This window comes from Chroicocephalus ridibundus, chromosome 2 (genome assembly GCF_963924245.1).
Source record: "Chroicocephalus ridibundus chromosome 2, bChrRid1.1, whole genome shotgun sequence".
Classification (NCBI taxonomy): domain Eukaryota; kingdom Metazoa; phylum Chordata; class Aves; order Charadriiformes; family Laridae; genus Chroicocephalus; species Chroicocephalus ridibundus.
The window spans coordinates 62809054-62831374 of NC_086285.1; the positions used below are offsets into that span (position 1 = coordinate 62809054).

Here is a 22321-nt window from a genome sequence, read left to right on the forward strand (position 1 = left end):
TTTTAGCTTATGTCGTGTTTTGGCTACCTTCCTTCTTGCCCTGCTCGTTACTCAACACACTGTTTTCAGCAAGCAAGTCTGGTCCCACCTGGTAGAAGGGTTTTGCCTGCCTGCTCTCCCAGTGTCTTCTCCTTAATGGAATGGGCTGTAGGCTGGTGAATTGTTCCCCAGCCAGTACTTTGTGTCGTATGACCACAGTATATCTTTTGCTTTCCAAAATTGCCAGCTACATGATATTTGTTTCTGTTCTTTGGCATGAGATTTTGTTTTTCTGGTCATCTGATTAAGGAGTAGACCAAATTCAAGACCCTTTAGTACCTTCATAAAGGTCTCTTCTCTAGCTAAAAGATCTCCTTATTTTTGTTCTATGGTGTTCCTGAGCATTCAGCAGAGTGAGAGAATTAATATTATCTTAATAGTACAAGTTACTTACCAGTTCAGGATTAAGTCATATGGGAAGGGGGATGTTTCCTCTCAGCTGTGTGTAAGGAGGAAGGGCTTCGTTTTCCCCATTACCTTTCTTAATTTCTGCTCTTTAGATGAGGTCCTAAATTTTAGGGCAAAGTCATTTAAGTTTCATAGAACGAAAGACTAACATTCCTCTTTCTTGTACAAAAATACAAGTAAGTAGACCTAGGATATGCCAAAAAGGGCGCAATTAATCTTCCACTGACATCTGCTTACAACATATGCTTCTCTTCCAAGACTTCTGTGACATCTTGTTTTGTTGTGCTATGTGAAATGTTGGTTCCTGTACCTTATGGTCTCTATTCTGCGCTGACAGGACTCCTGGAGTATCTCAGTTTGATCTCTCTCTATAGCTTGACAGGGACCTAGGGTACAACAGCATCTTTGAGTTTGGCATCTGATCCAGCCGTGACAAATAACCGTCATGAACAGGGCTGTATCCTGACATACAGGAATTTTAAACTGATCTCACATATAAATAAAACAAGAAAGATGAATAAAAAAAGTCCTCAGCAGCTAGCACTGTTTTTTTTCTGTGGAAAATTTTAGGTAACTGGTCTCTTAACATAGCTTTAACACTAATTTTAAGAATTCTGTACTGAGAAATGCAACTCTCCGCTAAATTGTTTTGCAAATGTTAAGAATGATAGAGAATTACAGACTTTTTTGTGAGTCATTTGTATAAGACTCTTCTGACTTCAATCCTGTTGAATTACAGTTGGTATTTCTGGAAGGATAACTGTAGTCTTAATTGTAAATGTTGATACATCTTCCTGAGCCAAAATAATATGAACAGTGCACATATGAATTTTTGATTGCCATTTAGCTCTTCAGCAGTAATCTGTTTAAAATGCAAACAATATACTGGAATAAAGACTACGTTCCACATCATATAAAGATGTGTTATGCTTTCTTTTGGAGTTTGAGGTCAATGAAAGTCGTGTATACCCTTTATGGTCAATATCATGGGTGATTCCAGAACCTTATGCGGCTTGAAATAGAGGGTGTTTTCCTGGGTATTTTGTTAAGTTGGGGGGTTTCTTCTTTCTCTGGGTGAATTTCTTGTTCAAAAAGTGTACTTTTTCCTAAAGATGGTATAATATCTTCCTGCTTCCACTGTGTCCATGATGACTTTGCACATTTTAAGTACCGCATCAGCTTCTAGAAGCAAAATGATGTAGTTTCTTTAGCCTAGTTCTAAAGAAACTAGCCAAATTCTTGGCTTCTTTACTGAGACTGCTGATGAGAGTGCTGGTTAATGCCAGATGGGATGATACAATTTAGAAAAGGGGTTCTTAAATTGTCCTTGTGCAGTAGTAAACTGTATAATGGACTTCTTTCTCATATTTACTATTTCTCATCTCTCTCTATTCCATTCTGGTAGTGTAATGAGTCTTCTAAAATGATTATGAATGTCATTTATACTTGACTCATTGTAATGTGAAATAGCCACACCATGAAAGAGAATCTGCCTCAGGAGCATTGTTTCAATTGTTTTATTATTGATTGATACTGATTTAAAGTAATTCCTAATGAAAGTCATATATACTTGTCTACACTGCTTTATTTTTATTTATGTTCATTTATTTTTATTTATGTTCATTTATGAAGTCTTGGTGGTTGATATTTTCTTCCTTTCTTTCTGAACAGGTGTTAAACCTCTCTGAAAAGAGATACGACCTTGCCAAGCTTAACCCAAAGGTATTGTCTTCCATAACATGCCTCTCTTTCTAGTGTTAAATACTACTTAAATGGCCTGGTAAACCCTGAAGCTATGCAAGTGTCATACACAGAGTAAGAGAACAACTTCTAGAAGATGATAAAAACACCTCCACACGCATCCCTTTAAAAAGGGATTTTTTTTCCCAAACTTTTTTCCCCAAGTTTTCTGTCTGTTAGGTTTGTGCTTTACATAGCTGTTCCTGTTGTCTTCTTAGCCTTTGCACACAGGACCTGAAGCCTGTTGTGACTACTGAAAAATTTCTATTGAGTGATGCAATTCCTATTAAGTGATACAGATTTTCCTTGAAGTGTGCTTTCTTTCTGTGGTCGTAGGTTAGTAGGGGTTGTATACTGCAATGTACAGTCTGATAGCTGGAGCTAGTGAACTCACTTCAGATATAGACTTCCCTTTTGTGACTACCTTTTCACAGTTCCTTAAGTCTGTATTGTGCAGAGAAGCAGGGGAGCTGTTGATGTCTGTCTTCCGTTCCTCCTCACCAGTTGTTGTATTTGTTTGTTGTAAAAAATGATATATGCATGTTCTCTTCAGCAGGTGTTACACAGCCAGAGTAGCACAGATGTGTATTTACAGCAGCAGATTTGCAGGGATGTACACTACCTGAGAAAAATATTAAAACAACTCTTAATTCTGACCTTTTGAATGCTTTATTGATCACGAAGGATTTAAGTTGTTCATGGTTACTGGTTTCGTTAGGGTTAAAAAATACGCATATAATAATAATAGGTTAGGTAAATAGTATTATATAATGACTAAAATTGAACAGAAACTATGAACAAAATTTTGAGATGTTAGATCTGTTGCACATGAAGGAAATAAATTGCAAATTAAATAAAAACAATCATAAAATACTGGACCAGGCCAGTAAACATCTTTGTTCTAATTTTGGCCTTCTAAATATTTTACAGTTATAAAAAGACCTGAATTTCTAGCTGAAAATTCTTTAAGAAATCAAGATGATCAGAAGTGTTGTCACTTGTGAGTGGTTGGTAGGTTTTGGGGAGAGTTTTTTTTGTTTGTTTGTTTTCATAAAAGTACTAGTATCTTTAAAAAGCCCTACGAAACCACAAACAAAACAAATCGCCTTCTTCCCCTTGAGAGATCTGTAAGCATGTTTTAGTTACATCACGGCATTTGAATGACATGATTATCTGCGCTTGGGAAAAACGTGTAGACTCTTCACTATCACAGTTATTTGAAGCCAAGGGTCGAGTGTCTTGTGAATGTTACTTTTTTTAACTGCAGATTATGGATGTGGGGTGGCCTGATCTCCATGCTCCGCCTCTCGATAAGGTGTGCACCATCTGCAAGGCTATGGAGTCATGGCTGAACAATGATCCTCAACATGTGGTGGTGATCCATTGCAGAGTAAGTGAGCTTTGTGTCTACACATCACCTATCAGTTTGTATTAGTTTTCAAAAACCTTGTCCTTTCTGTTCTCGATGTTGGAAACAATGTGCCAAATCTTCAGTTGATTTAAGGAAGCTTAAATCCACTGACCTTGAATGCTTGTTATATGTTGCTTTTTATGATAAATAAGGTTCTAGCCTCTGCTGTGGGTATTGCATACAGTGATGTTAGTTTGCTTCCTTCAGAGGTCAGTGCTACTTCCTTGAGTGTATTTAGAAACTTAAGGTTTTTCCAGCTCAATAGCAAACTCTTTAGAAGCTCTTCACGTGCTGTGACTTTCATGGATTTTGTTGCAGGATAAGGATAGGCAACATATCATCTCTTTAGGCTGTCATGTGATTGTAGGAAATGAGGGCGTTAAGTACCTCCTGGGTACTTCTGACATGTTCCTACTGCCAGAATCATTGCAGTGCCTTATAGCAAAGCTACCATTGTGCAGTGTTACTTCTTCTCCTTGCTTGTTCACAATGAAGAGAAATAAAGAGAAGACTTAAATACAGATAAAATGAATTCAGAACTAAGCTGATAGCTGTGCTGGTGACACTCAAGGCAAATCTGTCTCTGTATCACTGGGATATGTTACTCGAAACAGAATGAGGGTGATAACGGAACCAAAACTCTTCAAGTCAGGTTATATAGTCCCCAGTCCTGAATTGCTTGGAGGCGGAATGCTGTGATTGTATGGAACACTATTGAATTCCTACTAGTTGCAGGACTGCAGCCAGGGGAATGGCCCATACATGGGACAAAAGACAAGGGGGCAAAGTATTCCTAGTATTTTATATATAAATTAGTAATACATGTTGTTGATTAATGCCTTTCAGTAATGACTTCAAAGTTACCAACCACAAAGACACATACAGCTACTTGTATCAGCTGAGAGACTGAAACTGTTTTGAAACCTGTGAGAATTACCGCTTGGTAAATGGTACTGAATTTATGTAATGTGAATTATTTAATAAGTTTTTGCAACATTTTTTAAATTATCTGTAGAAAAACAAGCAGTAGTTGTTATAAATCTCAGGTGCTGGGGAGGTAAAAATGCCTAAACCTGTCTGAAACTCATATGCTTTCCAAAATAGGTATGGTGTAGCACTTCATGCCAAAAATTGCAACTTTGTCTAGAGTTGTCTTGAATGATCTCTGAAAAGAGTAATATAAAATTAGAATAGTTGATACGCTGTTTCTACTACTGGTCAAGATATATATATTTTTTTAAAATCATTTCCTCTTAGTAAGACTTGACAGATGAACACGTAGAAATCCTACTTAGTTCTTTTGATTGTCACTTGTCAGACAGCTTGCATAGACAGACAAGCTTCTGCTTCGTTACCATCTTTCCAACAACACAGGAGATGCATGAGCAAAAGGATTTTCTGGATCTCCCGTGTTAGTTTTGTCTAGTATGGGTCTTAAATAAAATAATACCCAATAATGTAATAAATTATCATTCCCTTTTTCCTAATACAGGGAGGAAAAGGAAGGATAGGCGTAGTCATATCATCATATATGCACTTCACCAATGTTTCTGCAAGGTAAGCTGTGAATAATGCATGTTGTGTGGTTTTTACAATTAAGGAAACATCAGAAAAAAAAGAAGCCTTTTAATTGTAGTACAGTTTGTCAGCTTGCTGTTTGTCAGTTCAGGTTTGTCAGGTTTTCTTCTCAAAGGGTCTTGGAACATGTCTTAAAAAAGCCTGCTTCTGTGAGAGAGTTTTCTTATGGTCCTTCTTTCAGCAGCAGGTTGGACTAGGTGACGCTCTAAGGTCCCTTCTAATCTGAGATAGTCAATGATTCTGTGGGAAAATTCTCTAAAGGGTCTTTCGAGATGAATGAAGAAATGTGCAAGAAACCATTTTAATATAATGGTACCATCTTCATTCTATTAAACCTATCTATTTGCTACATCCATCAAGTTGCCTCTTTTGAATCACTGAAACTATTCCTAAAGTCATTAAGGAAAACCATTATTAGAATCAGTATTTGAATACGGAATTCCTAGATGTTGATCAAAGTGCAGAATGAAGTTTAAGAAATAATCTAGACTTTATCTTGCAGTCAGTTCAAACGGCAGGTGTCTGATTACTTGGTTCTAATTGTTTCTTTTAGAGTGCTCAAATTCTGAAATGACAATTGACAATTTATGTCAACAATGATAAAATTTGATAAAAAGCATGGAACATGGATTTTTTGGTTTGGTTTTTAATCAAGTTGTTTTCCCTTGGTCTCTTTATTAAAATAAAAATGCGCTCTAAAGTCCATGGTAAAATCAAATTTGGTTCTGAATTCGCACCAGTCTGTCAGTAGTATATTTGTAGTGAATAAAGTCCTGAATCACTATGGGCTGATGGCAAATTGCTCACGGATTTCACTAAAACCCGCATCTGTGTTCACTCTGGTAAGCCTGATTGACAGGTAGACTAAGAAATTTAGTGTATTATACACACCAGTATGTGCTGAAAAAATAAATACATATATCTTCAAGTAGTAATTGGGACAATGATCACAACAATTTTATAATATTTTGTTGAGAATTATCGTGAACAACAGAATCTGTCAAGTGAGTATAGTACAGTACTGTGTTGTGATTTCAGTGCTGCAATATTGTGTCATCCTGAAGGGTGGTACCTGGCTATAAATACATTCTAGTAATGCTATAACAGAACAACACCTGCATGTGATTGTAAAGCCCAGCGATGAGAGGTGTCATCTTTTACTCCCAAACAAATTCAGGAGTTCTCCAGTGAGGTTGCAGGGGAGGAGTGAGTTTGGAAGCCCTCCGTTAAATTTCTGTTTGTCTGTCAGCTCCTATCCAAAACTTAACTTTTCTGTGTAAGAGTGAGGTTGGGGAAGTTTCCCGGCTAGGATTTTGTATGTCCCTAGCATTATCAAGACTCTTCAAATTGGTACACAGCAACCTCACAGAAGCAGACATTCCTCCTGGTGCTGCTGTTGAGGGTGCCAGCTGCTGTGTTAAAAACGGCGCTCAGAAGACTTTGTGGCTGTTCACACTAAATGAAGGTCCGAATTGTCCTCATGCACATGCCAAAAAATCCAAGCTTAGTAATGAGGCCTTATAATGCAAACCCCTTTTGGTTATATGTTATAAATATCTGTTTTTCTAAACCTTCCTGGTTTTAGGAAAGAATACTGTGCCGTCAAATATAACAAGAGTAAACAGAATTCTTTGTAATAGTTGGTAAATTCTGTTTTAACAAGTACTAACAGTCTTTGGCCAGTTGCAAATGAGTTGCCTAAAATTCTTGGGTGGTAGTATAGGTGAAGATGTATGATGGGTTGGATGAAGAGGAGAATTTTTGGGTCAAGGATATTGTAAGTATGCAATCTTTAACATCCATGAAGAAAAGGCATGACTTAACAGCCTGATCCAGCACCTTGTCAAGACAGTTGGTAACTTCTGATTAATTTTTGGAAAAAGTATAAATTCCATTTTTAGCCTGATATGCACATGCATACTTTGCACAGTTTTCTTCCTTGGAACTCATGTACATTGAACAAGATGTGGAATTTAAAATTTGAGATTCCAGAGTCTAATTATTTTGAAACTTCTGCTTTTTTTTTTTATGTCCTGACGTTAATTATCACTGTCAACTACATCTGTTAAAAGACATGCTGATTTTATCTGGTATAGATACAACAGAATCAGGAGAGCATGTTACCTGGCATATGTGATTAACAGCATTCCTACTGATTTTTGACACTTCTGTTTTCTATACCCTCTTACCTTCCTCCACACGGATGCAGAAGACCCACATAAGAGCCATTCTAGACAGAGAACACAAGGAAATGTATTTTTCTGAATATATTGCTCTGTAATTGTGCATTTGAAGAGTTTGTGTTTGTGTGATGCAAAACATGTATTTTTCAAAGATCGACGCATTTATTTTAAACATTCCTAGCCTTGGTGGCTCAGGGCACAAGAAACAAAGACTGAATGAATTATTTGACTGCTTAAACAATCCTCTAGCACCTCATGTACTGTAGTACAGTTAGAGCCAGGCAGTGGTTTTCATCTACATGATGTTGTTGCTTTTTTTCTGAAAAGAGAATAAATTTGTATTTCACAGAGAACACTCCCCAGTGGCACTCTCGGGAAATTATGGCAAGTATCCTTCTTTTGCAGCCTGAGCTGCTTGGCTTTGCTGAAGTTTATTGCGTTATGACTTTAACATATTCACGCTGGAAATATGCAATCCAGTTAACTGAATAAGGGAGTAGGTGCTTTGCCTCAGGAAGGAAACTGCCTTAAGGTGTGGAATGGGAAAGTGTCAGTGGAAAAAACATTCTTGTCTGACCTGTAAGTGCCAGAGGTGCTAGTAAGATGCTTCTTTCTTTTCTTTTTCTTTCCTTCCAAATATTTTGGTGTATTTCAAGCAGTAATCTGCTGAATTTCCGAGATAACCCCAAACTGGAATAACGTGGTATCTGTGTCTCTGTTTTGACAGTGCTGATCAGGCTCTAGACAGATTTGCTATGAAGAAATTCTTTGATGATAAAGTTTCAGCTTTAATGCAGCCATCCCAAAGAAGGTATTTAATTTGTTTCTAATTCATACCAATAAGAAACTTCATTGTTATCTTCTGCCTCCATCCCTTACTCTCTCCCCTGCTATGTGAAGGCTATTTCCACAAGGTCCTCCAGTGATTCCTGAACTCTGAGCACTTTATCTTGTATTAATATTCCTTGGTTGATGAGATACCTCCTTCAGTTCCTGCATGTAGCCCAAGATAGAGAAGACCTTTTGTACCACACTGTTATCTACATGTGTTCTAAATGCATTGCTTGTTAATAAAAAGAGATGTCACAATCTATTTCTTAATTCCTTAAAGATAATCATAAACTCATTTTTCTGCGGCATAAATTATGTGTATGGAATGTGTGTTGGTTGGTGTGCAATAAAGATCTTATAACCACTTGTTTGGAGTTGCTGCAGATTATGCACCTACTCCGTGTCCATGCTAGTAAATGTTTGTTAAAGCAGGCATTATTCATTCTCTCTGTCTGGATGTCTTACCTTTTCAGTCCGGCCGCATGAATAAGGTGGAGTGAGGACTCAAAGTAAGCACTTTGGAAAGTGAATAGTTCTGGGGTTTGCTCTTTACCTCATTTTGACGAGAGGTAATGAAGGATTCAGTACCAAAAGAGATTGATATCCATCAGACAAGTAATTGTGATATAGGTGAATCTTCTTTTAGAAACATAAAATATCAACTGCATTTGATTTAATAATTCTGTTTGGTTTTGGTCTTAATCAGCATGTATACAGTAGTTTTTTTAGGAGTTGTTTTCAAGGATAAGGCTTTGCTAGTAATTGAAACAGAAAATTAAGTAGTAATAGTAACATAAGGCATTTGGTTTTGTTAATCTTTAAATAAGAAAAACTTTTCTCTTGCTTCTTGAACCCATTTGGTGACCTGCATAGCTCTCTTCCACTTGAAAAATAGTAATACAGCACTCCATTAGCCTTGAAAACAACTTTTCATAACCAGAAGTTTATTGGCCACTTTGGGGTTTTTTTTTCCAGTTTTATGCCTGCATATATGTGATTGCATTTTAATAATAAGGATCTGAGAGTGGTGCCTACCATAGATGTTCTTAATCTTCCCATCAAGAATCCTTTTGCAGCAGGCCTATTTCCCTTACAGCCAGGGACCGTCACCACAGCCTTCGTGAATGGTGTGTCAGGGCAGTGTTTACAACCATGTTGACAGAAAGCTTCAGTAGCTACTTACTTAGGTGATCGTTGGTGTAAATGGTGGTATCTAGCTTTCCTACCCTTTTCAAGGACGCTCGCTTATTTCTTCTGGGGGGGCAGTGGGAGGGAATTAACATGAAATTAACAGCTTTGCTTACTGGTACTGATAATTGTGGCCATTAAGTGCATCAGTCCTGAAAATACCACTTAGCTCTTCCCCACCGCTAGTTGGATGCTGTAACAGAGGCAGGAAAAGCAGCTTATAGATCAGATCTCCTATTCTGAATCCATTCTGACAGTACGTAAAGTGGATACTTATTCTCAGATAAGCACTTGAAGGTTTGCCTGAGTAAGAAGTGCAGAAACAGACCCTTCATATTTAAAAATTTCTCATAAACCTTTAGGATAAATCTTTGAACGTGCTTCTCAAAAATAAGCAAAATGCCTATAAGCCTACTAAATGCACTGCATTGAGAAAGGTGTTCAAAAATTCAGTCAAATTTTGGGAATAATTAGAACCAGGTCATGGTAGAGAAAAAACATTGAAACTGAGAGGTCACTGTCAAAATGTTGTACCACACTGGGTTTTTTTGTCATGTAGATGTGGCAATTTGTAAATTTGTGCTTTTCATGTACCAAATATTTTCAGAAAGAGTGAAGGAAAGCAAAAAGCTTTCAAAATAAAGTGGGCTTTGCTAGCTGTCTATAAGATGAAACTTATTTTAAACCACTACAACCCCCATTCTGGGGTAGTAAAGCTGTTGTTGGGCAGGGTATCTTTAGTTGTGGTGTTACCAGGAGTGTGCAGTAAGGGATTGGTTAATGTGATATGAGCGTAAAGGGGGAAAAAGAGGTGATTTTCTTTTTTCTGTACGTTCCTGAGAGAAGTTGAATGAAGGTCGTATAATGAGCGTGGAAGAAAAGGGGACTCAAAGCCAGCAGAAAAATTAAAGGAGACAGATTTCCCTTGGTTCTTTAAGGAGATAAGAGGCATTTGTTTAACACACACTGCACTGACGTTCACTTGCATAGACTTGCCAGGTATTAAATAGCAGAAATACGATGATGTTCAAGTTGCTATTGTAGTTTTCCTCTGTTTGGTGCTGAATGAGCTCACTTACCATTATGAGGATGCTATTTGTCTGCATTGGCCTTAACGCTAAGATTTCTGGCGAGGACGCTTCTTGCTCTTGTTTTAATGAGGTGCGTTTTTCTGTAAATGGAGTGGGACACGTGTCATGCTGCTGGGAAAATCAGTTGGGACCTTCAGTTGCAACTAGAAATGTACACCAAAATGATTGACTTTGCTACCTCTGCTAGTTACTTTCTTACTTAGAGTAGTGATGAAATAAATAAAATGAAGACATCAACAATAGTGATGTAATAGCTGTGGATTTAATAAAGTGGTAAATTAAAGTGTCTCTTCATGCTATTTTGGGAAGATTATTCTCTTGGAGTTATGTGTAATGTCACAATGCTATTCACTACCCACGGCTTAGAAATATTCATGTGTAAAGAATGTATTTCCCTGATATGGTTGCATTACTGGCTTTATTTAATTCAAATAAATTTTGTATTTTTAGATACGTGCAATTCTTAAGTGGCCTTTTATCTGGATCTGTGAAAATGAATGCAACTCCTCTTTTCCTGCACTATGTTATCCTTCATGGCATCCCGAGCTTCGATGCTGGGGGAGGTAAATTACCTAACTTTTCCTATCCAAATGTAGGCTGAAAGTCTCGTTTTATTTGGGAGCTTTCTAGAAAGCCTGCATGAATCTCAAAGTAGAGTTGATGCTCCTTGGTATCAGTCCAAATACTCCCAATAAAAGAACCAGAAGAGGAATATCCTAAGAGTAAAAAGTACAGCACGGGAAATAAAGTTCTTGTCCTCTGTTAAATGAAGATTTGATGCTATTCATGTCTGCCTGGTTTCTGAACAGTTGTGATCCCGTTCCCTGCAAAAGAGCTGAGAACCTATAATCTATTTTCTGTTTTGCGATTGGATTTTCTGTGGAAAAGCCATTTGAATATGGTGTGCTTCTAAGGTGGCCTGCTATAATAAGTGGCTTTAAAATGAAAATGCTAAACCAAGATATTGTGCTAGAGCATAGTCAAGGAGTATAACTATTTTTATCATCTGAGAGTTAAATAGCACGTCTTTTGAAATGTCATCAGCATGAATTTGCAGTGCTCCATTGTCATTGTTGTTTAGTCTACTTTTATTTCTAAAATAACTATTTCAATAAAGACGAGGTATTTTTTTTGTAGTAAGAAACATAAGGGAGTTTCTAGTTTTGAAATAAAATTCTAGATCAAATACTTGTTTAATTTTGAAAACACTTTTTATTTTGTTTGGGGGTTGGTTTTGGTTTTCTGTTTTGTTTTGGCCATTCTCTTTCTTCCCTTAATAATTTTCATTTCCTGCAGAAAAAGTGGGAAGGAAGGAAGACAGGCATCTAATAAGGAGCGAAATGTTCCCTCTTTCGTTCCTTACCGTAATCCTTTAAAATCCGCTCCTCTGTAATTCAGAACTAGTCTGAAGATCAGGGAAAAGCGACTTTTTTCATAAAGTATAATGAAATACTTTTCTGGGGGAAAACGAACCTATCAAAGCCAATTTTGCTTTGGAGGACATTTTGACGGTCAGCATTGTGCCGCTTTGCTCAGTATGGATGTGCATGAGGCTTCCTAGTTGTAGTATTCAGATAAAGGAAAATAATTACAAAACAATCTTTTCTGTTGACTTCTTTTCAGCTTGCCGGCCTTTTCTGAAGTTATACCAGGCTATGCAACCAGTTTATACATCTGGAATATAGTAAGTCGTAAGCATTTTCCTGTAGGTTTGGATCCAGGTATTAATTCTCATAGTAGCAGAATTACATAGTCTTTTTTTTCCGTTGTTTTTGTTTCTTTAATGCATAAATTTTATTTTTCTTTTCTCTCCTGTAAAGTAGCCTAGGGCCAGAAAGTCAAAGCCGAATCTGTATTGCCTTAGACCCTGCCCAGCTTTTGAAGGGAGATATTATGGTAAGTTATTTGTGTGGAGTGAAAATCCACTAAACTGTGCCATTTAGTTTACGGTCTCTGACCTGTTTTGCATTCTTGTAAAAAAATAAATTGAGCAAATGGTTGCGGACATACTACAAAATAGGTTAAGTTAATTTAGTCATCATCCTTGAGTCCTATAGGAATCAAAATGCCTATAGAACTCAAACTAGAAGGTTTTTAGGAGCCGAGACAATCGCTCTCAGCATTCCCATTTCATAGCATCACCAAGTACAGTAAGGCCTGTATCACTGTTTTCTTCATAAAAATTGCTTTGGGGAGTATTTGTAACTTGGCATTAAAATACCTTTATCCCATAACTTGGCAGGCAACATGCTCAATTGTAAAATTATATGCTGTAAAGAAAATACCTAACTAATTCTAAATTGTTTTGGGACTCAAAACATGTGATACCAAATTAAAGCTTTCTGATTCTATAAGCACATGGCAGTATTTTAAAAGGAATTTATGTGCACTACTATAGTGGGTGTAATTCACTGTGTGCAAAGTATAACTATGGTTGAATCCAGCACTATCATTTTAAAACTTTTTGCTTTCTCTCTTGCTTGTCATACACAGTTACGCACAGAGAAAGTAAAGATAGTTTCTGCGCCTTTCAGTGTGTTAAACTAAAAGGACAGAAGAACATGTGAAATGAATGGTGGGGGAAAGTACTGTCAGAAAGCATTCCTGGTCTATTGCTAGTATGAATGTTGTGTTGGACTAAAAGAAAATAGATCCCTTCAATAGGCAGGGATTCATACACTATGCTAATTTTAGTGGTGTAAAACACTGTTTAAAATAAGCAAATACTTTTTTACCTGGTGCTACCACTATGCTGTATGGGATTCTCTTAAAAAAAAAAACAAACAAACAACTCCAAATCCTCACTTTCCGATAATGTAATGCTTACTTGCATAGAGGATCTCCCAGCCATTTTACAGGGTTAGGAATATGTGATTTGCATAGAGAATACCTGAAAAAACCCTTCTCTTGTACATGGGCTGAAATATTTCAGAAGTTATCTTATGTGCCATGTATATGGTCAACACTGATTAACTTCTGGAATTTAAGTTATCATGGTGTTACTGTAAAGAAGGGTAGAGAGCAACGGCTTATGTTAGATTTTTCAGATCCTCCAGTGAGAAGAATTTCATAACTATGCTTTAATCCCAGCTTTCAGAAGCATCCCCCTTAAGCCCCTCGTCTTTCTTGTGTTACTTCAGTTTGAACAACTGCTCTTCAGTTATTCAGTATTTTCTGTCTAGGGTGCTTTTTTCAGTCTGCCTTAAAAAAAAAAGGTGATTTTTGTTGTTACTGGAATACATTAAAAAGACATCTGCTTTATCATAAAATCCTGATATCATCAGGATAATACTGTAAAATTTTCAGTCCTGTGACTAAGGTTACCAAAATTTTCATGTGTTCCTGTAAGAAGGCTGAGTGGCTCTGTATTACAGTTGGCTCAGAGAATTAGTGGGTAAATATCCATAGTTCTAGTCTAGGGAAGGTGTTAGAGAGTAAGTGTATTGTGTTCAGCTTTAGATGTTGGAATTCATACTAGGTGTTATTTTTAGAGTTCCGTGTTGTTCTAGCCAAGGTGTCAGAACTACTACCAACTTCCCACAGTAACATAAAACAAGATCCTGTCATCACTAGAGTAGGTTTTTAAAAAGTCCTAAAATAGATGTAATCAGCTTGCAGGCTTGCTTCTAAAAACTCTGCATATTATTCAGTTATTTTGAAATGAGTGTGCTATAATTCAGTTTTACGTTAATTTGTGACAGTGAAGAAGTATGGATACAAGTCATCATTCCAACATTGTACTGACATGTGCCGTGATTTTTGAATTGTAATCTGCTGATTAGTGACTGATAGTGATGAAAACAGTAATTATTATTTTTACACATCTAGAGCTATCTTGCCTTGGGCTTGTATAATTTGAAGCAATTGAATAATGCATACCCTGCTTGTTACAACATCGGAGGTGTCTGCAGTAAATTGCGCTGTGGCTGCTTTACTTAGCAACTAATGCGTATGCACACAGTTGTTTAGATTCGTAAGAAATTACTTCCTGACATGTTTCTCTTTCTCTTTCTAGCTGAAGTGTTATCACAAAAAATACCGGTCAGCTACTCGTGATGTGATTTTTCGCCTTCAGTTTCACACTGGAGCTATTCAAGGACACAGCCTAGTGTTTGGCAAAGAGGATTTGGACAATGCCAGCAAAGGTACTTGCCTTCTGTGGTTGGTTAGCTGCATATGTGTGCGGGCGTGCATGTGTGTGCCTGTGCATGTGATCATCTCCAAGACCTGTTTTCAAAAGGATTCTTGGTTTTTTCATCCCTGTTTTTAGGGAAAGGGAAGCTGCTTTGTGTTAGTTAACTCATAGCATGTAACATAGGGAAACTCCTAATGAGGAGAAAAGCTCTTCAAGTGACTTATCAAAATAATTCAGATACTCCTACATAGTTCTTATTGCCTCCTCTCACATTTGTAGAAACAACAGACGTGTGTAAAATGGTGACTCTGTTAGTTACCGTTACAGAAAATAAGATGAACTAAGCTGATCCCTTTTTTGGCTGATGAAAACAGTCACAAAGTCTGATACTGTGTTTGTTACCTAGTCTGCTTGAGTATGGAGGTCTTTTAAGATGCTTCAGAATATCCAAAAATGGAGGTAAAGTTTTCAGACATATTCAAAAACGTGTTGTGCCAGTATTCGTATTTTCCAAATTATTATTACTTCAGTTTTATTTTGTATGCGGGATTATAACTCCCTCACCCTATGCTACTGGCAAACGAAAATCAAATATTTTCCTGCAACGTAGGGCTACACAAAAGTGCTGTGGTGAAGTACTGCAGTTTAGCCAATATAGAGAACAATTTTAGTTTTCTCCTGGGTGTGTTTTTCTTTAAAACCAAAGCCAGCCATGTCTGTTTAGAGAGGTTTGTGAACTGTACCTATATTCCACTTTTGACTGTTCTTGGAAGTAAACAAAACTCCAGCTGACACTTACGTGATCTTTTCTGGAGAACGTGTGGGGCAAAGAATGTGGCTTTTCAAGAAGCAAATCTCTAAACTGCAAGTGAGAAGGGGAGAGTGATGAGGGTACGTATATTAATAGCTATGGAGAATCCTGATTTCTGAGGGCCTTGGGACTGCTTTGCTGGGAGGTAGCTTGCTGAAATACTATCCTTTGTTTTCAGATGACCGTTTCCCTGATTATGGCAAAGTGGAGTTAGTGTTTTCAGGAACTCCAGAGAAAATTCAAGGTGAGTGCATCTGTGTAAAACATGCATGGTTTAGGTAGCTTGGCTCAGCATAAGTGACAGCAGTGGCCTGTCCCATAACCTTTTTTGGATGTTGTCATAACTGATAATATTTGCAGTGGTGAAGTTTGGACTGTCTTCAGTTTAGCATAAAGAGGTACAGCTGTAGTTTTGTTGGAAATGCTTCTGCTCTGAAGTTGGCTTGTAGGGTATATCCTGTATGCCTCCAGAATTCTATTGTAATATGTCTAAGGTCGTAGATAATTATGATCTGCAATAAGAACTTAAGATCATGCTTTATATTGCAGTTTAATTGTGTTAACGGATGCGTTCTTCCTCATTTTATGGTGTCCCGAAAAGTATGGATTTTGCCTAAGACTGAATGAAACCCAAATATTCTTAACTGTCTGCCTCTACATATTCACGCTCAGTGTCCTGTGAATTGCATGTTTTCCTTTTTTCCTTTTTTTTTTTTTTTTTTTCCCCACCAGTTTGATCACTTAGAAACTTGTAGTAGCAGCCAGTAAGAAGCTGGATTCTATCCAGATGAACACAAAGATCTCACTTAGCTTGTTGGAAAGCCATATAAGAAAAACAGTTTTATAAATAAATGTTTCCAGCTTGTTCTAAAAATTTCTGGATAGTAAATGCTTGAAGAGGGGCCAGTTGACATGTCTGAAAAAGGATGAAAATTTTTTCAAGTCTCCTTGCCTTAGATGGCAAATCAGAGGTGTGTTTTTTACCAGGCTCCAAGTTGTTGGAAAGTAAGGTTCTAAGTAATTGGAAATTTGTATTCAATTGCTATCGAAAGGATTAACTGGCTAGGAAGAAGAGTTCACCTTGAAACATTTATTTACAATTTCTGGAAAATTACTTTTCCACATCTGAAAATCTTATAGAATCATAGAATAACTGCAGGGTATCTCTAGTCCATTCTCCTGCTGAAAGTAGGGTCCTCTGTGAGATCGGACCGGGTTGCCCAGAGCTTTGTCCCATCAAATCTTGAAAACCTCCAAGGATGGAGACCTCAATGGGCAGACTGTTCCAATGTCCGACTGTTCTCACAGTGGATTTATTTTCTCTTATGTTGACTCTAAACTTCTCTAGATTCAATTTATGCCAGTTCCGTGTAGTCCTTCTACCTTGCTCCCACCTGTCTCTGTCTCCTCCGCAGCCTTTGGGGGGCTGCTGTCAGGTAGCCCTCAGGACCATCTCACCTCTGGACTGAAGAAGCCCTGGTCCCTCAGCCTTTCCTCACAGGGCAAGTCCTTCAGTCGAGACCACCTTGGTTGCCCTCCCCTGAACTTGCTTCCCTGTATTTATATCTCTCTTGTATTGTGTACTTTGAAACTGGACACAGTATTCTAAAAAATAACTGACTGTGATACAGTTTTTAAGAAAGAATGCGCTTGCCAAGAAGATGAGACACCTAAATATTGAAGTAACAAACTTCATAAATCTGCCTTGTGACAAATGTCATCACAGAAACTCTCTACAGATGGCTTTTTTTTCTGCCTGCATATAAAGGTACAAGACCATAGCATTCTTGTCCTTCTAATTTTAACTACCCTTGTTTTGAAAGCCACAGCATGCGCGTAACGCTCTGCTGCTTTAGAACAATCTACAGTAGGGCTTGCTTCTCCAGACATAGCCAAAAAGTTGATAACTGAGGATTTCTTTGTTCCCTAATCTAGATAGAGGAGCAAAGGCAGAAAGCCGATTTGATTTGTATCGGTGTCAAAGCCAAGTCCAAGGTCATGACTTCTTGATGTCTGTGCTATGCTTTTGAATCACTGGACCACACCTAAATTCCTCATGGTATACATTTAAAAGCAGAATATTATCTTATGCCTTGTTAAGGGCACAAAAACGTGGGTTACTGCTGAAAATTCCAGGTATGTTTGGCAGAGCCTACTTAGGTGCAGCAAAACACATTTAAGGCAAGCCACCCAATCTCAGGTTCTGCCAGGAGGCTGGAGAATGGATGAAACAGTATAGTTGGCGCCTTGGGGGAACTGGGAGGGACACAGAGTGGCAATTTTCAACTCTCTCTATTCATATTTAGCGATAAGTTGCTGTGGTATCAGAATGATAATCTGTAACAGAGTTGTATGTTATCATTCCTTTAGTACCAGCTCATTACAGGTGCTTGTGGTTTTATTCTGATCCAAGTTATCACAGGGGCTGATCAAAGTTATCACAGCTACATCATTATCAAGAAGCTCGAGATAAAATTCTCTGCTTGTATCTTCTGTAATGAAACATAAATTAAGGGTTTTCTTAGCTGGTTTATATAACCTTTCTTCCCTTATTGCTGCTTCTTACGTTTCAGAATATGGTACTGCAGTTTAGGGAGCAAACTTGTGTCAGAAGGCCACATGCATATGTGCTTGTATATCACTACAAACATGGCTGTGATAATTTTTGGTCTCAAACAGATTTTTATTTTTCAGGATATGAAGACCTTCAGAATGACTATGGAGTGATAGTTGATTACAATACCTCAGACCCACTAATACGCTGGGATTCCTACGAAAATATGAGCCCTGATGGGGAAGGTGAGTAATTCAGTCACGTGAGACCAAGGCAAAACCTTTTGCAACTGTGCCAGAGCTTTTGAAAGGGAGGAAGGAAAGCTCATTTGCTGGAACCTAATGCCACTTCACTGATGGTATTAAGTAGCTGTTTATCCTTCCTTATTTAGCTTCAGTGGTTGTTATGGAAAGAAAGCTGTAGTATTTGTTCAAGAGAAATTTTGCTGATGCACTGAATTGGACTGAGACACACCTGATTGATACGAGTTACTTTATTATTTGTAAATTTGCCTAATTTTTTTTTTTCTTCTAAAGCTTCTAGCTGGAATCCCAATATAGAATTTTAAGAACAATGAAATGATGTGGTGAGTTTGCAGCCTTCAGTACTTAGTATGTTATCTGGAGTGTTGCAGGAGGTGCACTAGGCTGTAAAGTTATGCATAAACAAACAGCAAAGGATGTGCATATTTGCATATTTCCCCTCATAAATTCACCTGTTTCCGAATTGCCCTTTTATTTCTTAGATTTTTCTTCTGTAATCTGCTGATACATGCAGAGGATGAAAGCCTCCAGTAGCGACCTCCAGATCGTGACTCCAGTGTGGGTGCTTTCCTGGTGTTTTGCTTGAGTAAATGTTGTGCTTTTAGTGGATATAGTTTTCCTGTAAGGACTCTGGATGTCACACCTGTCCCTCCACACCTCAGTGCGCATGCAAGCCTGACATTGTTGCAAGTAAAAACATGAGAGAAGGTATTGAATGGATGCCAAAGGTCTTGTTTTTACAACTCTCCTGTTACAAAATGAGAGCGAGATAGAGCTAGGATAGTTAATTAGTTGCTCTCTAGGCTCTGTTTCTGTTGATTTTTTACAACCTGAACTCAGCATTGACCATCTAATGACTACATCAGTGAGGGTCTTAGGGGCAGAGGCGTACTGGGAACTTGACTTCTTTCCACTGCATCACTCCTGTACAGGAGTACTTCCTCATCTACAGCAGACCCCGATCTGCCCAAAACTAGGGGAAAACAGAGGCTAGGAAGAGAACAATCATTTGGCACTGTTATGTGGGGCAGATAGAGCGCTCCATAGGGATTCATCAGAAGTTTTATAGTTGAATAAGACTCTGCAGTGTCTTTTAGAAGGAGAGTGACATCAGAGAGACTGAATCTTGACTAAAAAAAGATGTCTCAATTTCTACTCAGTTCAGGTTCCATATCATTTGCTTTTTTCTCTGCATCCTTTTCCCCCCCCTTTGTATATACGTAGCTCTCAGCAAGCAATGCAATGATGTCAAATATCTTTTAATTGCTAAGATTGATTGGATAGATGGATTTGACCTTCCTATCCTCGTGCCTTGCATTGTAGGTAACGACAGCAGTACAGGAAATTGAAAACAGAGATAAATGTGTAGTCAGCACACCGTTGGAAGATACAGAACTGCATGCTGTTCATGTCTTGTAGAAGACTTTATCATAGACCATTCACAAGTACAAGCACAAGCTTGTTTTCCTGATGTTCAGAAGTTGTATGTGCCACTTAATAGGCTTTTATGTGTAATTCGTGTGCATGATGTATGAATTACCTGAGATACAACATAAGTATGATGTGTTAGCATCGATATTGAGAAGTTTATTGTGCATCTGCAAAGTCACTAGAGTTGAAGCTAGAGAATATACCATGAGAACATGAGATGTGTCCAGATACTTCCGCCCCCAAGCAAGCATTTAGGAGGCAGGGTGTTATCCTGCGATGCTCAACAACAGAATTGCAGGCAGAGCATTTGTCTCTTCATAGGTTGGGCAAAAGATTAGGAGGGGCTGGAGCACGTATGCAGGGGACAGCTAGATTTTTTTCTTAAGGGTGAGATTTGTACTCAGCACAAAGGTAAGCTTAGTTTGCTGCTGGAGGTGAACGTAGTTTGCTTAGTTCTTCTTTTATGTAGGATATATAAACACCAGGACAGACTTTTCTTATGGTTAGTTATAACGATTAAATATTGTGCTTTTGCATTAAAAAGATGTACTGATCCTAGTTTTCAGCACAGATGAGAGACCACTAAGAGGAGGTGTTCATTTCACATCCAGAAAGTGAGCAAAGTCAAAAACCTTAGTGTCTGAAGTCCTTAGCTACAATCCTGAGGCAGAGAGTGAATCTTCTCTGTACCTCAAAAAAGATGTGGTTCATTTGAAAGTCTGCATAACAGTGGTGGTATATTTAAGATTCAGGGAAGTCACATATAGATTGCCTGTTTCAGATCTGCTCCGTGTTAAGTTAAACTCCTAGCCTTATGTAGGAACTGTTCTTCAGGCTTTTACTTGTACCTGGTTTCCCACAGGAATGTAAATAGGAATAACATGAGATAGGAGTGTGACAGATGATTTCCGTATTACAGTTATACACCTTTTCGTTAATTTCAAAAATGTGTGCCTGTGAAATTCCAGATCAAGGTGGCCAGGAAGAGCAGCAGAGCTTTGTGAAATGAACAGGGTTTGCTTTGTAGGTATATGTGTGTCTGGAATTGCTATTTCCGAGCGGATATGTTACAATGGAGAATGAGAAGTGAACAAGAAAGCAGTACGTCTCTTTTGAAATCCTATACCTATTTGGCCTTGTTACCAAAAGAACAATGGATTAAAGGACAAGGTAAAAGAAGAATGTACCCAAAGTGTCTTGGTTTGTGGGCATGATACAGTATGGCAGACAGAAACAATTGTCTTTTAAATGATCTTGAACCCTTTTATGGTAATAAGGTTGTGTATATTTGTCTTGAATATAGCCAGGCTTTGGGCAGTTTACTCTCTGGATTTAGTTCCTTGTCCCTCATTCTTAATAGCATAGGAATTTTGACAATTGGACAGCAATAAATGGTTTGGATTTCTTTTCATAAATACTGTTTCTCTTCAGATCCCTTGGGAAGTGTCTCTTGTATTAATGGTCCTCCATAATAGACTGAAGATTTTATTAAGTTTCTTGAGCAGTGTGTTAGCACGAGAGACTTCTGTTAAGCTGATTTAAAAGTATGCAGTCAAACTTAGGATTTGGAACCACAAGAATCAGGTGGTCTTCCTGCTGCCATGTAGAAGTCTGAGATAATTGCCATTGGCATTCTTGTGGTTTTAAAGTCATGGTACTCATCAAGTCTTGCGTGTGTTTTGTTGGCAGGAAGGAACAGAAATGACTTTTGATCTTGCTGACTGCCCTTTTTTTTTTTCCCTTTGCCTTAAGGCATTGCTTAGCATACAATAGATGTGTATGGATTTACAGAAGTTGCTCATTTGCTGCAAAATAGCAAGTTGACCACAAAGATATACCACCTGTAGCCACAAATGAATAGTATCTTCTGTTATGTCAAGAGATTTAAATGTGTCCTAATTCCTCTTGATAATCATGTTTTTCATTTTATAATTTGGATGTTGTAGCTCACATACTTCCAGCCACACTTCAGTGTTTCTCTTCCTTTTGATTGCTAAGGTCACATGTGTCTCTTTTATATTTATACTGATCTGGGGATTGGGATTGTTCATGATAATATTTTGGGAGTAGTTTGAAGTGAAGTGGTGGACTAAACTCGTGGGCTTAGGAGCTATTGTTATCATTAAAAACTAGAAAAAAGCAATTACTGCTTGTAATTATGGCATTTGGGGCAGGGAGAGGGGGAGTAGTGATAAATGAAGATGAAGTATTTTCTGTGGGAACAGAAAGTTGAAAGAAACAAGTAATCCCTTATTCCTTCCCCCTCCCTGAAAAACCTTTCGTATGCTTTGCACTTACTAATATTTCTCTTGCTCTCTTAAATACCAAATGACAAGTAGTTTTGAAAAAAGCTCTCCCTCCGACCAGAGGGAAGAGGTAAATGGAAAGGATTTGACTTGTCTTTTGTTGAGTGGGTTTTTTTGTGGTGTGGGTTTTTTTGTCTTTTTAGTTCTCAATGGTGATTTTCGTGATTATTACTTGTCATAGTAAGAAATACTGAAGAGATACTTGCTGAAAATGCAAGTCTCCTTTTGGATAGGAACCATCAGTTAACCCACTGGTGGATCCTGGTACAAGGCTGGGCTCTGAGGTGTTCTGAAAATAAAATCAGAGATATTAAAAATAAATATCAAATGCATTGCCAAAGAGCAGAAACTC

The 22321-nt window shown here is 37.9% G+C and overlaps 1 protein-coding gene across 17 annotated transcripts in view; it reads left to right on the forward strand.

Moving 5' to 3' along the window:
* The window catches only part of TNS3 (tensin 3), a 221061-nt gene that overhangs the window by 114577 nt on the left and 84163 nt on the right, over positions 1 to 22321 (forward strand). For 16 of the 17 annotated variants that reach the window (XM_063325677.1, XM_063325681.1, XM_063325680.1 and 13 more), the window contains 10 exons: positions 2119 to 2169; positions 3455 to 3577; positions 5091 to 5155; positions 8087 to 8170; positions 10920 to 11032; positions 12093 to 12153; positions 12290 to 12365; positions 14485 to 14614; positions 15594 to 15659; positions 18110 to 18214. In XM_063325677.1, the coding sequence (XP_063181747.1) occupies positions 2119 to 2169; positions 3455 to 3577; positions 5091 to 5155; positions 8087 to 8170; positions 10920 to 11032; positions 12093 to 12153; positions 12290 to 12365; positions 14485 to 14614; positions 15594 to 15659; positions 18110 to 18214 (874 nt within the window). The remainder of the gene's footprint in view (positions 1 to 2118; positions 2170 to 3454; positions 3578 to 5090; positions 5156 to 8086; positions 8171 to 10919; positions 11033 to 12092; positions 12154 to 12289; positions 12366 to 14484; positions 14615 to 15593; positions 15660 to 18109; positions 18215 to 22321) is intronic. The other variant, XM_063325678.1, reaches the window with a different exon arrangement.